Source organism: Battus philenor, unplaced genomic scaffold, assembly GCF_028537555.1.
Source record: "Battus philenor isolate CCGP_79_NKW_IND1 unplaced genomic scaffold, ilBatPhil1.0.hap1 SCAF_16, whole genome shotgun sequence".
Lineage (NCBI taxonomy): Eukaryota > Metazoa > Arthropoda > Insecta > Lepidoptera > Papilionidae > Battus > Battus philenor.
Genome location: NW_027181678.1, coordinates 8569745 through 8586139, shown reverse-complemented (window position 1 = coordinate 8586139; position 16395 = coordinate 8569745). Strand labels below are relative to the sequence as shown.

The 16395-nt window shown below is 32.5% G+C and overlaps 2 protein-coding genes across 3 annotated transcripts; both read left to right on the top strand.

Annotated features, from left to right (window-relative positions):
- Positions 1-948: 948 nt before the first annotated feature.
- Positions 949-7094, top strand: LOC137919448 (meiotic recombination protein DMC1/LIM15 homolog). Its single transcript, XM_068762526.1, has 5 exons — positions 949-1268; positions 3868-4035; positions 5002-5104; positions 5185-5352; positions 6836-7094. The coding sequence occupies exons 1-5, from the start codon at positions 949-951 to the stop codon at positions 7091-7093; spliced, it is 1017 nt and encodes a 338-aa protein (XP_068618627.1). The 3' UTR covers position 7094.
- A 1534-nt stretch (positions 7095-8628) lies between these two features.
- Positions 8629-15703, top strand: Pect (phosphoethanolamine cytidylyltransferase). 2 transcript variants are annotated; one of them, XM_068762274.1, is made up of 8 exons: positions 8629-8801; positions 8970-9220; positions 10569-10635; positions 10712-10789; positions 11470-11629; positions 13225-13413; positions 13988-14146; positions 15047-15702. In XM_068762274.1, the coding sequence occupies exons 1-8, from the start codon at positions 8749-8751 to the stop codon at positions 15209-15211; spliced, it is 1122 nt and encodes a 373-aa protein (XP_068618375.1). In that variant the 5' UTR covers positions 8629-8748; the 3' UTR covers positions 15212-15702. The 2 variants fall into 2 exon arrangements, with proteins under 2 accessions (XP_068618375.1, XP_068618376.1); XM_068762275.1 differs by lacking the exon at positions 8970-9220 and having other exon boundaries at positions 15047-15703.
- Positions 15704-16395: the final 692 nt, after the last annotated feature.

Below are 16395 nucleotides of genomic sequence, written 5' to 3'. Positions count from 1 at the left end.
TTTTATGTCAAACAAATTTCCACAGTATTTAAGCGTAATTACTAGTTTGTGAGACGCCCAAATTTGTCAACGAGAGTGACATCGTGTATATTGCTTAAAATTTATAACCCATGAAATTAGTATTCTTATTTATAAAATAAAAAAATATTTTAAAAAAATATTGTTTCTTTCATAATAACGTTTCTGGTGAGCACCACTGATGCGTTTAATAACGACGATGTAAAAGTCCCTCCGGGCTAACAGCTACTACGTCTACATAAACAAGGCATTGCATTGATAGATTGCATTTTTATAATCTTTGTACTTAACTTCTTAACTTTATATTGCATTTTCCATTTTCCATTCGAAGTACATAATTTTGTATCGGATTTATAATACCATACATAGTAATACATAGTAATAGAATATATTCAAAGTAATGTTCTTTAACTCAAAAACATATGACATTTAAATGCAATAAACGCCGAAGAAAGGTATTACTTAAGTTACATACTCGTTATATGAACCTCGTTGCATTTTAAATTTGCGTGGAGATATAAATTAAAATACTTAACCAAATTAGCATCAAGAAATATGCATGAATTGAAATAAATTTTCTAAAAAGTTTATGAATAAATGTCAGTTATTTTTATTTCAAAAGTTGTAACAAAAACTTGATCAGATACGGTTTTTAATCTTTTCGCAAGTTTTTTTTTTGTAAATAAATATATATACAAGAAAATATGTACATTAAATACGATGTTTACCACATATTTAAATGTAGATTTAACATCTTTTGTTACAATTGCTTGCTTTCGTTTAGTCATATATAATCTACAATAATTGTAAATTATTAAATAGTAGAAGTTGGTAACACCGTTTTAGATATTAACACATCAATTTGGCGCCATAATATTTGTAATATTTGTCTTTTTATTAATACGCAGGTTAAAATTGTAATTTAAAACAATGGATCAAGCACTCGAAGATAATGTTTCAGAAATTGATGAAGAAGAAAGTTTCTTCCAAGATGTGGATATATTACAAAAACATGGTATAAACGTTGCAGACATTAAAAAATTAAAAAGTGCCGGAATATGCACGATCAAAGGTGTTCAAATGTCCACAAAAAAGAAATTATGCAACATTAAAGGATTTTCAGAAACGAAAGTAGAGAAAATAAAAGAAGCGTGTCAAAAAATTGTTGCTCTTGGCTTCATGACTGGTTTAGAAGTTAGCATCCGTCGCAAACAAGTATTTAAAATTAGCACTGGAAGTAGCGAATTAGAGTAAGTTAATGACATGTACATGTAGTATATATTTTTACATAGTTTACATAAAATTCGAAAATTATGAAAAGATTTTTCTTCTCATCATTTTCGAATTTTACTGTCGTGTAATTAATAGTATAAATTAATAATTTTTCTTATCTTCTTTCAACATTACGGTATTAGGATCATGGGGTGACGATATTTGATTATTATGATGATATATGTTAGAGAGTTTTATTAAAACGCAAACATCATTGTAAGTTCGAGAAGTAATTAACCAGATTTATTTCACAATTTAAATATATAAAATTAAGTTTCCTTACGGCGAACCGTAAGATCATTAAAAAAGTTTTATCATTAAAAAATTCTTAAATTTGACAGATAAATTATTACAGTGCGTACAAAGTTTTTAAAATGCTTAAGCGCCAATTTTCGAATGCTACTTCGGCTTGCGGCGTTGAGATGTTTTGTCGTTTTTCTGCCATTGTGAGATATTTATTAAAATTTCTGTTTGTAGATAGTAGTTGGTTCCGTACCGACATTTTTTCCATGGTTCTCGAGCCGTTGCAAAACTTGTCGCAGCAATTGTTTGTGTTGTTCTTCTCTTTCAGAGAATAACAGAATGTCGTCAACGAAGCAGAAACAATTTTCGTCGTAGAACTTTATGCTTACATTTCTGGAACCTTTGACTTGCGTTCTTAACGCTGAATGTCTTGCAGTTCAATTCGTATAGCTCCAATGGTGGTTGGTGGCAGTTTTTTTTACCATCTTCGGAGATAGATATTGATATCGAAATTAGATAATATTTTTTGTTATGTAGTTGGTGTGCGCGATATCGGATAGCGGATTGATAGTGCTACTGCGTTGAATCGTCTGGAGTCGCCGCGCACACGTAAGGGTCCATTCTTCTTCTTCACAATGTATACAGAACTCTTTACGTAATACTATATAAAGTAACGTACACAGAACTTTCGACTGTTTTCAGATGCCCAGTTCTAACATGTGCTCGAACTCTTCCTTAGCCTTGTATTTGTCAGGTGGAAGTGGGCGTGGCCGGGCGAATGGTAGGAATCCAGTCGTCTCTATGTGATGTATGGCGCTGTGTTTTGTTGCAGGTGGCTTCAGACATGTGTCAAAGTATCTCTTGATATTGCTTTAGAATGTCGTAGTAGGCTTGATCGCTTGCAATGAAATGTACTGTTTCTTAGTTGGTAATTACTTAGAAATATCTGCGCCGGTATCCACGAGGAAACCTTCCCTGGTGTTTCGATCGAAGACACACAGGCGGTTGCTAGTATAATTCGTTTAACGGCTGGGTTTGTCGCGGCGGCTGCACGGTGATTCGCATCCTGTCGCTTTGTCACCAAATCTATAATGATATTTGCATTCCAACGTTGAGTCTCCGGACCTCGAATTGCTTCTTTTGCATAATGAAGATTTTGATCAGCTTCGAAACCGTCTTTTTCTTACTTAGGATGGACTTCCGCAAGGTAACGCCTGATTCCATTAAATAGATAACACAACGCTTATTTGTGCCGATAAGTGGTTAAGTCATTCGACGAGCCGTCCCTCGTCGGTCATAAATGATGACCATCTGCATTTCTCGAAGCAGGTTTCTGATAACCTAGTTACAGTTCGTTGATGAGCTTCTGTAAATTACGCGATTGCACGTAGACAGCAGCGATGTCATTCAAGTTTTGCGGCTTGACAGTTTTAGAACGGAAGCGTGGACTTTGTGCCATTTTCTTTCTTAAGCTGCAAGATATTCTTCAATTTTTCCAAAATGTTCTTGAAGTCGGCTTGTCAATCTAGGATTATTTTTAAGACCGGTAGATCTTCTAGTAATGACAACAATAAGTCCAAAGTAAATTTGTGTACATTGGATATATGCTGTATGTTTGAAGTTACGCTGCTAGCCATTTTGGCTGATGCAGTTTCATCAAAATATGAGCTCGTGTAAAAACTTTACTCTGACAGATCGTATTCCATTTACAACGATGAAGTTTGCACGAAGAGAGACTGTTCTCGTGTAGGTGTATAGTCTTGTGACTGTAGCGTGGTGTAAACTGTGCGAAGCGAGGACCACTCGGCGGTCGGGGGCAGCACGAGCCTCTCGTGACCGACCTCGCTCGAACGCGGGCGAGACGGACGTGACCGTAGCTATCTTGAGTATTAGTATGTTGCGTGTGTGGGAAGAGTATCGTAGCTTTGGTATGAAGAGAAAGATTTTATTTAAATTCCGATTTAAGGGCGGCGAGGAACGTATATTGATCAACCTTAGCCCATACTTATACAGATTCTTTAAACTGGTTGAATATTCAACCATTAAGAACAGTTACCCAATCATAAAGTGAGAAATATTGAATAGCGCTCTCTTTCGACTGCGTAGTATTCCTGTTTTCGGTGCGCCGCTAATGATCATGTAATATAGCTCCATCAAGACGAATAGCTCCGATATAAATAACAATTCTTCAACAAACATAGGACTGTCGAATGCTCGACAAGATAAATATGTTCCCAGCAACAGACACAACAACTAAAAACAGTTATTGTAATACACGATCAGATAATTAATATCAACAATGTTGGCATGTGTTTTTTACCATTTGTTCCAAAGCAACTTGTTAGCTGGTGGCGTGGAATCCATGGCAATAACGGAGGTATTCGGAGAGTTCCGCACCGGAAAAACTCAGCTTTCGCACACCCTTTGTGTTACAACGCAAATACCCAATTCGTCAGGCTATCATGGAGGAAAGGTTATGTTCTTGGACACCGAACATACCTTGTATCCTTTTATTTTATTTAATTTTTGTACCTTAGCTGTTACAAACCTACGATTAAAACGAGCAATGGCTTAACTGAAAGTAATTAAATATTTCTTTTTTTATATATTACACATTATTATACAGATATATGCATATATTGATACAGAGTTTGGTTTTTACAATAGGATCATGAAAAGATTACGCTTGTCATAGATCGCCAAATCTCTCAGGTGTTCTTGTATCGGAATACTAAATGTTTTAATCAATGAGTAATAACCCAAGCCGAGACCACCTCGTGGGGCTCCTAGCACTAATCACTTCATGGAGCGACCGCTGAAGCGATGTAAGAGCACCCAATCCGGTGAAACAGTAGCGCTTACCAGCTTGAGGCGAGACTCTCCTGGGAGCCCTCGCGCACTATCTTAAAAGAGGTCTTGGGCTAGGCGCCTTCTGCTTCACGCGAAACCTGGAAATGGGCACTTGGGCAGTAAGGCAAGTCAGGTCTCAAAAATTAGAAATCATGAATCTCATCGGAAAAAAGAAGCTATCTTTAACCACTATGCTTACACAGGTCCGTCTCTGCCACCTTAGAGATGTAGTAATGTTTAACATGTAGTATGTTAAACAAAGTCAAAGTGAACAAACAACAATATTTATTTAAAGATGTATAGATTTAAAGTTATACGTTTTGAAGGGAAACCAAAATATGTTAAATGTACACAGTGTCTTAGTAAAACATTGAAAACAATAAGTTACGCATATTTCAACTTCAAGCAACTAGGTCAATGTCTTAACAAAAAATGTATAGTTATTAGCGTTTTTGTGACCAAAAAAGCTTTATTTTGTATATACTCTTCGAAAATGCAACGTACTTTAATATCATAATTTATTTTAACAATTTAGAGTTTAATATATCTTTAGTATACATCAAACATTTGCGAATAATACATTTGTATTTGTAAATATAGCCTTAACAGTTTGTTTAGCCGACCAGATAGATTACGGCCAATCGCTGATAGATTTAATTTGGACCAAAACGCTATGTTAGACAACGTTCTTTACGCTAGAGCATATACATCTGAACACCAGGTATTGAAATTAATTAAACGAAAGTATATTTATACATAGTAACAATGATATTAGGAAGTAATACGATTCATAATAAATAGGCTGAGCTATTGGATTACGTAGCAGCGAAATTCCATGAAGAGGCAGGCTTGTTTAAGCTTCTTATTATAGATTCTGTGATGGCGCTGTTTCGTGTCGACTTCTCTGGTCGAGGAGAGCTGGCTGATCGACAGCAGAAATTGGCACAATTGATGTCGCGATTACAAAAGGTTTGTATCACATTTCTATATGTAACAACAAAGATAAAAGCACAACATACCACTACATAAAAAATTGGCTTTAATTAATTAAACATGGACGTATTCTCATTCAAAATAACAAAAAGTAGCGCTGTAATATTTGGTAAAATTTATTAGTCGCAATACTGTGTCTAGTGGCAATGACTAACGTTACAGCGTTACAGTGACCTATACCGTGTCACCGCGCCAAAGGATATCGCAGCTAGACGGTGGCTTAACCAAAAAATGCACGAGCGCCGCCGACCATTGACGGCGGATTGACTGAACAGTTTGCACTCTCCACATCTCGCCGCAAGCACATTCCTAAGGCACTGTATATAGGTGAAATAAATATCAAGCAGATACTCCATTTCATTAAAAGTTCAATATGGAATATCTATTATTGTTTGTTGTTTATGCGTAAATAAAATTGTAGTAAGCTTTTTGGTGCAAGAACGCCGTCACACAAGACCGGTAATATAAACCTTTACACACCCGCGTGTCATGACTTGTCTTATTAACAACTCTTTATGATATAACTACCTGGGGGGCCTTTTTGAGCATTTTTCTTAAATCTAAAGGTAATGCTTATTAACTGACTTCGCACCGATTGCGCTAATTGAAAATAAAAATGCAATAAATTTGTAACCATTTTGGTTTAAATATTTTCCGCCGGCTTGTTGAGTCGACACAATCATTTTTATTTTGAAAATTTTGAACGTTAAATATGGAATGATATCATTTTTAATAAATTTAAGGATTTCTATTTTGATAATCATTTCGATTAACGCCTTTCCTCCTTTAATTATGCCACCAAAAAAATGAAACGTAGATATTTCGTAAATTATTAATATCTTATAAAAAACCATGTAATTAAAATAAACGTCATATTTCATAACAGACCATACATCCGTGTATATTTGTAAGATTAAGAGGTGAAGAGATAACAGGCATCCGGGAGAACAATTGTCGTACCCATTAAGGGCGTTTTTTGATAACATTTAACTAAATTTCAACCACAACTACTCGTCTAAACTATTTTGGTTTTTGTTAAATGTTAAAAATCCACATTTAATGGAGCCTAAAATACGTTTCATTAAACCGTTTACAATAACGTGTATTTTTGTGCCATGTATTAAAAAACAAAAAGCAATTTACATTTGTAGTTTCCGTATATGTTAATCAAAAATATGCAAAACATTGGAGAAAATGTTATTATTCTTTTTAACCATCAGCGAAAAAAAAAATAAAGAAAAATCGTAAACAGAATATTAATTAACGGGATTTGTTAATAAAATGATAACAGAAAGTGCACTCTAATATACATGGTTCATTATTGTAGCTTAATTTGTATCTACAGAAATAAATTTTTGCATTAAGATAAACATTACACTAAAACGCTGTTATTGCATTGAGTGGACATGTCTCGGTATTTTTCTCTTTAATAATTTGAACAATGTTGATTTTTTTCAAGATATCGGAGGAATACAACGTGGCCGTGTTTATTACAAATCAAATGACAGCGGATCCCGGTGCAACACTTTCGTTTCAAGCAGACCCCAAGAAACCCATCGGAGGAAATATTTTAGCTCACGCATCAACAACAAGGATTGCTCTTAGAAAAGGAAGAGGAGAAAATAGAATTGCTAAAATCTATGACTCTCCAGATCTACCAGAAAGCGAAGCAACCTTTGCGATTACTAATGGTGGCGTGACAGATGCTAAAGATTAAAAAATTCATAGCTCTTTTTATATCTGTGTTTGATTTAATTCTATCTCTCAATGATTACAAACTTTATCTGTAAGAACAATTTTCTTTCTTTCCATTAAGAAATACCTTTTTATTCACAACATTTCCTAGTTTTGATGCTATATTTAGGATGTGGACAACCGACACTCTACTGATGAGTATCCTAAGAAGTGAACGACCTATTAATTGATGAATTGACTAGATCAGATAACTTGAATAACCTTCGAATGCAAACAAGATCGTATGTAGACAAAATCAAAGTCCGAACATTAACGAAACCGTCTCGCATTCGTCATTCGCAGTGGCGTGACACTATCGAGCCAATTAAGTATAGTTTTCATGATTAGATAAAATTGCACACGCTTTGGTCATTAATATGTACTATATTTACGGCATGTTTTTTTATCGCAAACTAAAAGGACATTTTATAAAAAAAAAGTGATTTTCTGAAAATAATTTATTTATAGAATCAATATTGCTAAAATATTACTTTCTAGTAGTTTTGATTTAAATTATCGATTCTTCTGATGTTGGTTCTGCAGGCTAACGTGACTTTTTTGTTAATCAACCTTGACATTTAATTGCATTGCAATCTTCATAGTAATGTTATAATAAACATAACCTGTAATAGCAAAAGGCTGTACAGAAATTTCCTATTTATTTTTAATGTTACCAACGTTTCGATGACAGCTAGACTGTTGAAAGAGGCTCCAGGTAGGCGATACATCCATCCACGGCGTCAATTTATATCGCAATGCAGTACGACAAAAACGTCGTTGCATTGTTTTTTAAAACAGCAAGGTACCATTAATTTGAAATGGACAAAAAGGAGCACTAGCGAACCTCTTTGATGAACACTGAAAAATCTTAAAACTAAACAGTATATTGTTTAACAAAAGTCAATCTTGGATCGTATTACATAGTTATGGCCTCAACAATATTCTCGTCTGGACTGACTTGCTATCACAAAATACAAAGATATAATAATAGTAGGTGTTAGAGGTCCGAGTCAAATATCTGCTAATTAAGTCTTATGTGATAAATAAAGGAAAGGAATTAAAACGCTGTTCAAGTTTTACATAAGTTTACTTTATTATTACCATGTGTTTAGACATATTTAGGTGTTCACAACAATGATAACAATTATTATTTAATTAGGGATCCACCAAAAATTTTCTGGCGACCAGTCAGGAAAAGTAAGTTTTTCCTACACTGCAAACTTGATGTCTATTTAAAATTAATAAATAATTATTTGTAGCAAATAATGTAAAGTATAAAATATACGATAAATACTTTCTAGTCTGCAAGTTTATCAGAAAGAAATTTAAGTAATTTTTGGAATGTGTTCATAAATTTAAAAATAAGTCAATATGCATCAGAAAAAGAATTGATTAGCGACTGATTTGTTGTCAGTAAAATAAAACGACTGAATGAATGATTTGATAAAGATATCTGTCCACCATTCACTTAAAATCAATTTGTTTTCATACTTCCATCTTTAGTCAGAATTTAAAATTGTCAAGAGTGGAAGTGTTGTTTGTTATAAAATAAAAAATATTATCGATTTCTATTCAAAAATTCTTATTTGAAGAATTTATCAAAAGAAATTATTGCAAGGTAAATAAATTAGCAAAAATATGAGTGATCATGAAGGTGATAAAAAGCAAATTCGCGTGTGGTGTGATGGATGGTAAGAAATCAAATTATTTTTATTTATACCATAGAAATGTAATTGATTACCTATATAACTTGAAGGTAAAAAATTATTTCTTTATATTTCTATTTATTCGGTTTAGTATACTAAGTACTTAATGAATAATAGCAATCTGGTTAAAATAATTTTAAACTACAATTTCAGTTACGATATGGTCCACTTTGGCCATGCGAATTCCTTAAGACAAGCGAAGGCATTAGGCGATGTGTTAATTGTTGGTGTACATACGGATGAAGAGATTTCTAAGCACAAAGGTCCTCCTGTATTCACTCAACAAGAACGCTACAAGATGGTCCGAGCTATTAAATGGGTAGACCAAGTGGTAGAGGGTGCACCCTATGTTACAACGTTAGAAACTTTAGACAAATATCAGTGTGATTTTTGTGTCCACGGAGGTACGTTATTACCATTATCATTACTGGTATATTTTCAGACATAAGTAAAATTTGTCTTCGGCAGGAAACTGCTTAGTTAGATACTGTGTCATAATACATTAAATTAATTCAGGGAAGTTTTTAATTGTATCGTAGATTAAAAGTATTGATCTGAGAGATACATAAAAGATTTTATCGGAATAATAGATTTCCTAATAGTTAGTACTTTTAATTGTATGCTCCAAATATATACAAATTGTATGCCTGTTAATTTTTACTTAATGATAAATACAAAGATGCAATGGTGAGTACTAATCTACATCATATTCATACTTGTAAGTGATCCATCAGTTCCAACGGTTTATCTCATGGAATTTAAGTAATACAATTGTTGGTTGTGAGAAAACTAGAATTTCAGTGCTTCTAACATAATAGTTGATATGTTACCAAGTAAGTTTTAGCTAAATTTAAAATAGTTCAATAAACATTCATTTTACTTATGAAATAAATATATATAATATCCAAAGCGGTCCAAGTGGAACCCCATGGGTCAATGTAGGAGTGATCAAAAATTGGAGATTACAATTCTTAAGTGTGTTTAAGGTTCATGTTAGATCTAATATTCACATTTTTTTTGCATTTTGAGAATATGGTAGAATATAGCAGCATGGGTTCACAAGAATTGGGTAAATTTTGAAAGTGGTCTATGAGAATAAAAGTTTGGTAACCTTCTGCTATACTTTTAATTATTCAAAAATTTTCTCTAGAATTCCAAGACATAATGCATTTTTAGGATATATAGTTAATTAATGCATCCTAATTGTTTCTTAATTTCCCCCAGAGACAAAACCAAATAGTTTTGTATATCTAGTTAAAATTTCTTATTGGATTTTATTGTATATATATTTTATTGTATGTATGTTTGTAATTTTGTTATATCCATCATTTTAATTTTAAATTATTATACATTTACAAGTTCAATAAGCAAAATTTATAGATTCACTAAGCACAATTTATATTGATTTATAGAATAACATTTAAAGACATTTTTTAATTACCACTAGTGCTTCTTACTGATAAAAGGCAATAAAGGCTTAATGTTATATAAATATGGAGTTATAATTACTAAATTTAAAATGTTGCTGAGCTATTTTTCATTCTCGAATGAATATTTTGATTTCATTAGACCTTTATCATATTTTAAGAGTATTAATAAACAATACTAAACTGTTATTTCTTAACTGAAAATTGAATTGTTAATGTATACAATATTACTGAACGCTCAGATTGAAAGATCACACCTATTGTTATAAAATCAAATTTATTTAGATCATTGTTCTTTCTAAAGTCTTCATTTTTCTATTTTTAGATGACATTACGGTAACTGCTGATGGAATAGATACATACCATTTAGTTAAAAAAGCTGGCAGATATAGGTAAAAATTCTATATGTAATTATGGTAAAAACAAAGTTAGTGAATTTTTTTATAATAATTGATCTTTATTTTTCAGAGAAGTATCTAGAACTGCTGGAGTCTCCACAACAGATTTAGTTGGAAGGATGCTTCTACTAACAAGAGAACATTTCAAGTAAAACAATTTGGCTATTTACTACATTTATCCATACTACATTAATCCAATAATTAATTAATACTTTAAAATATTTTGTGTTATATTACAAACTAAGCACAAGGGTAGTCTTTACAATGTTGTAGAAAAATTAACAAAAATATTTAACAATGTATCTATGAGACTATGAAAACCAAGATGTTTAAATGTTATCAAAAATTATTTTTTCCAGAAAAACTGCACTCGCATGGCTTACTCCTTTGTATGTGAAAATTTATATTTTTAAACTTGATAGCCGATATTACTTAAATTCTTCCATTTTGTTCAATTACACTGAAATTTGACAGCAAATAATTAAAAATCTATGTAGTTTTTATTCTTACCAAAAATAAATAGTATGTGACATGTTATATTCTGTATTGTAAAGTTATAAGTAGACCAAAGATTGGGCCATAGAGAAAACATATGCTCTTATTAAAGTAGCTAAGGAGCCAACTTAGTTGATAACAAAAATTCCGATTTAATTTAAAATTATTATTTAAAAAAAATTTTATTTCAACCCTAACGCCGAAATGGTACGCGATGCATTTGTGGGTAGAATATGTAGCTTTGTACAAATTGTAAATTTAGATAAACAAAGCCCCCTGTACTCTAACAAACTAATCATTTGAAATTTAAAATATAATTTTTTTAATTTCTAGGAGAGGTGACAAAGAATACACAGTGGCGTTGGACCATTCGTCGAATTTAGGCACTGATTCCACAGCTAGATCACCTTATACAGGATGTTCACAGTTTCTACCAACAACACAGAAGATAATACAGTTCAGTAATGGACTTTCCCCAAAGCCAACTGACAAGGTATATATGTAAACTGTGTGGAAAATAATCATTTAACGCTTTGACTTGCATTGCCTTGACATTGAAAATGTTTAACAAGTTTGGATATATGAGATCTTAAATTAATAAATTCAAATCATGCTTTATGAGTTTTCATTGTATGTAAATAACGAAAATGATGTAAAGATAATAATGAAGTGTCCAATCCGATATATTATTTTTTGGATTTAATTTTTTTTTATATAAACTTGAAAGCTTTGCAGTCAGAGTGATCTAAATTATTTTTTACGTAATAACTTCTATTCTATCTAATGGGTATTATCTGTTGTCAGAAACAGGTGTTGATTTTCAAATGATTAAAGTTTATTTCTAGTACTTCTTAAAGAACATATTGATAAGTTTAAAAAGTTAAAAACAATGAAGTAACCATACCGCCAGGTTTATCATTAGCCGTTAATATGCGTTCATTGATAAGATTGAGTGGTTAGTGCACTCAGTCTGACAATGCCTATATCTGATTGTGGTAATTCCTTATTATTAAGCATTTGGGTATTCCTGGTGACGCACGGTGAATTCGTAATATCGCAGAAAGGGACACGGCTAAGCATTTGAAACGGATGCTTCCTCCCGCCATTCCTCCTATTTTTTTTCAAACACCGTAAGACCACCAAATACAATGCGATGAAATAAACAATGTAACAGCACGAACCCAATCACTGAGTGAGCTCTCTGCCAGACACACTGTAAACTTAAACTGGTTAAGTGACTTTAAGCCTAAAAGGAATTTCGTTTTTAACCTCAGAGTAAACAACGGCTAGAGAATAGATTTTAAGGCTTATATTGCCTGAAAATATCAAAATAAGTACATTGAATGCATACGAATTGTATAAAAAAAAATAGTGCAATCAATGAGAAACCGTAAATGCAGTTCATGTGCAAATGTATTACTATGCTCTTATAAATCATAGAAGAACAAAAAAACTTTTGTATAATTTATACGGGTTAAAATTATCCTACCTAACCTATATTAAGAGTGAACATTAGGTTTACGTCACATTATTCACGACAATAGTAGAATATAATAGTGTAGTTTGACATATAGCGTACTTGTTAGTTCTCCCAGACAGAGATAGCTGTAGTTTCTAATGTGGTGGCAACAAATGAAACGCTTTACAACCAACGACCTGTCAACCCTAATCTAACCTTATGAAATCAGTCTTTAATTGGTAGCAAAATTCATTTAAACTGATTTTTATTCATTAAAGTTATTTTCGAATGCCTGATTTCGATTATCAACAGGCAATAGTTTTCCTCAAATTCAATGTTCACAACAGAAACCAGCAATAAAAATCCGTAAAGTTATTCAGTCGTAATAAATAGATAACCGTCATATTTTTCATATTTTAATTCGGTTGTCTATAGTCTCTTCTCGGAGTTTTCTCTTCTATTTAAAGATCACATTTTGGTACGAGTACCATACAGAGATGTGATATTTTTTGTATGAACTACATGATGTACAACGCCAATACCGCCGATATAACATTCAAGGGGAATTTTGGATATTTTTCCCGTAAGGAAAGTATTTTATATATACTTGATGTTTTTTCATTAAACAGGTGGTGTACGTAGCCGGCGCGTTCGATCTTTTCCACGTTGGTCATCTGGATTTCTTGGAAGCGGCCCACGCACAAGGCGATTTTCTAATCGTGGGCTTGCATACCGACCTGGAGGTCAATCGGTATAAAGGATCTAACTACCCAATAATGAACTTGCACGAACGCGTGCTTTCGGTGCTTGCTTGTAAGGTAAAAATCAATAAACAAACAATTAATTTCTTACTATCTCATGTAGGCCACGCAGGTAAATAAATATTTGTCATAATCATCATCATTTCAGCCGTAAGACGTCCACTGCTGGAGAAAGGCCTTTCCCAGAAACCTTTTATAAGACCGATTGGGAGCAGCCTGTATATCCATTCTTATGATGACTAATAAAAAAATATTGTAATTGCTTAAAATTCAAACGACCACATCAATAACAATAAATCAAATTTAATAGTTGAAATTAATGAACAAAGCCAGAGTCGTAGGGATTTTCGGTAATCGCCTTTGTTATACTCTTAAGAATTTTCTGAGAGCATCTTACCACACAAGGTTATTTTTGAGTGATACAAGTCAAAGAGAAAGTTTACAACATAATGTTTCCCCGCAACGTCCTGTCGACACATGAATACTAGGCGCCTATGATTATTACAACTTAGATTTTTCATACTAGAAACATTTAAACTACCATAGAAACTAACCTCTGTATGTAGCAAGTGATTGATAAATATGATGTTCTTAATAAACCAACAGCTGAATAAATATTATTTTCTTACAGTACGTGCATGAAGTGGTAATTGGCGCACCCTATAGTGTAACCGCTGACCTAATGGATCATTTCAAAGTGCAAGTGGTGTGTCATGGATTTACACCAATAGCATCGGACACTGATGGTTCTGACCCTTATGCTGAGCCTAAAAAACGTGGATGTTTTCGGGTACAAATAATGCTAAGTTCAAATAGAGAAATAGGTTCCCCATCTTTTATGGATAATCCATCTTTACAAGAAAAAATTTCCACACGATAATATGCAGATAAACATTTTAGATACCTAGATGAAATGATTTTTCATAAAAATTTAAGTAATTCATAACAGCCCCCACTTGGTTTTGGATCCACTACAGTCCCTATGGTAGCTTCAGTAGGCATTTTGTAGATCAGACTTATAGCGTGTATATATATTTTTCTGTCTTCAAATTATTTACACATTTTTAGCGTTAAGTCCTTTTTTGAAGCTTTATAAGTCAAATGACAAAGTTATATAATTTTTTTCATTTCTTACTACAGTGACTAAGACTTAATCTAATGGTAACTGAAACACCCTAGTAACTATAGTGTGGTGCAACAGAGTATGCCTGTAATAGCCTTGTAATGCTCCTGTTGCTGAACATGGATCTTCCAAAAAACTTTATCCATATAATAAAAGACCACAGAGAATACAATATTTTAGATCTTTCTTCTTCTTTTCATTCGATAGATGCCAACTACAAGGCATAGGCCTCCCATGAAGATCACGATGACCAGTCGCGCTCAGCTCGCATCCAACGATCCCTCGTGATCCTATGTCGTCGGTCCACCTAATGAAGAGCCTACCCAGGCCGCGTGTTCCGACCCGAGGTCGCCACGCTTGAGCATTTCGGCACCAACAGCCATCGGCTGCTTGAGAGCCAACTTTGTTCTTATGCGGATCTCCTCATTTCTGATTCGATGTCGGAGGTTTCTCGCTTTTTCGTAACATAGATTTATGACAATAAAATTATAATCTGAATTATGCCAAAATGGAATAAAAGCTACCTAATAAATCACATCACCTAAAATCATTTTCTACAAATTTTAGGCTTTAAATTCTGCCAACTCTATGACAACTGAAGAGATCGTCAAGAGAATAATCCGTCATCGACTTGAGTTCGAGTTGCGCAACAGTCGAAAGGAACAAAAGGAGTCTGCTATTTTGAAGACTAAACAAAATGGTGATTATGACAATAAGAATGATGTAAACTAATTACAACTTAGTAGCCACACGTTTTTTCATATCTCTAATCAATCTTAAAAATTCAGTAGAGTTATATAAGCATCATATGACTTAATAGGTAGTTCATGGATTCTCTTGTGTACCCGCCTATAATCATATCTTGAAATTACCACAATATGGTAAAGGCTAAGCAGTGTAAAAATGTATATATGTTACATTTCTATTAATTTTGTTAATTTCTAATGTATATGCGCCCTATTGTATGTGTTATTTTATAATAAAAAATTCTAATTTGTTAATTTTTTTTAACAAATTATTTATTACTGTATATGCAAATTACATGTTAAATTATGATATTTATTACTTACCTCTTACAAACGTATATTGCATAACGAAATGCCCATCTAAGTAGAAACTTAGTGATAGTCAAAATTTTCCCTGATTTTTTTATTATTTATGTAATAACAACTGTTTTAAAAATTTTTAGATTATGTTGTACAAATTTTTGTGCATGTCTTTAACTCTATTTAAAAATTATGTATTTGTTTTAAATCAAAAGCAAATGTTTTATTATAAATATTATTTACATTCAATTGAAATTGATAATATACTATTAACAATAATATGTATTTTTGTTTATTTCCGATATTTTTATATGTCTATTATTTTTATTGTGGAAATTCAAAATTGTTAAAAAATTAAGTGTAATATGTACATTAAATGTCTTTGCAACTTCTGGTAGATGACCACAAACTAAAATAAGTATTCCAAAGTTTTTTTATTAAACTAGAAAATTTCATACCTGACAAGTCGGATCTATATATATAAATCTGGATCTTGTGTTGAATATAAGTCACAAAAAATGTATAACTTGCTTAATACCCTACAATTTTTCTGCAAGTGTTTACATATTCCTAGTGAATTCATAAAAAATAAATAAGCCAAGTAATACCAACTATGCGCCATTTACCATTATAAGAGTCATTATGCACCACTAATGCTATTATTTTACATTATTTGGCATTCAAAATCGCAAATCCTGAACAGTTTCATATTCAATAAGAGGATTTGAAATTCAAATCATAGTCACTGGCGACATAAATTTTTACATATCGAATAATCGGACTGGACTGTAAACTTGTAATTATACAGTAGGCACAAATATGTATATATATCCAGACAAAGCAATATCGTATTCCATTACAACCAGGATT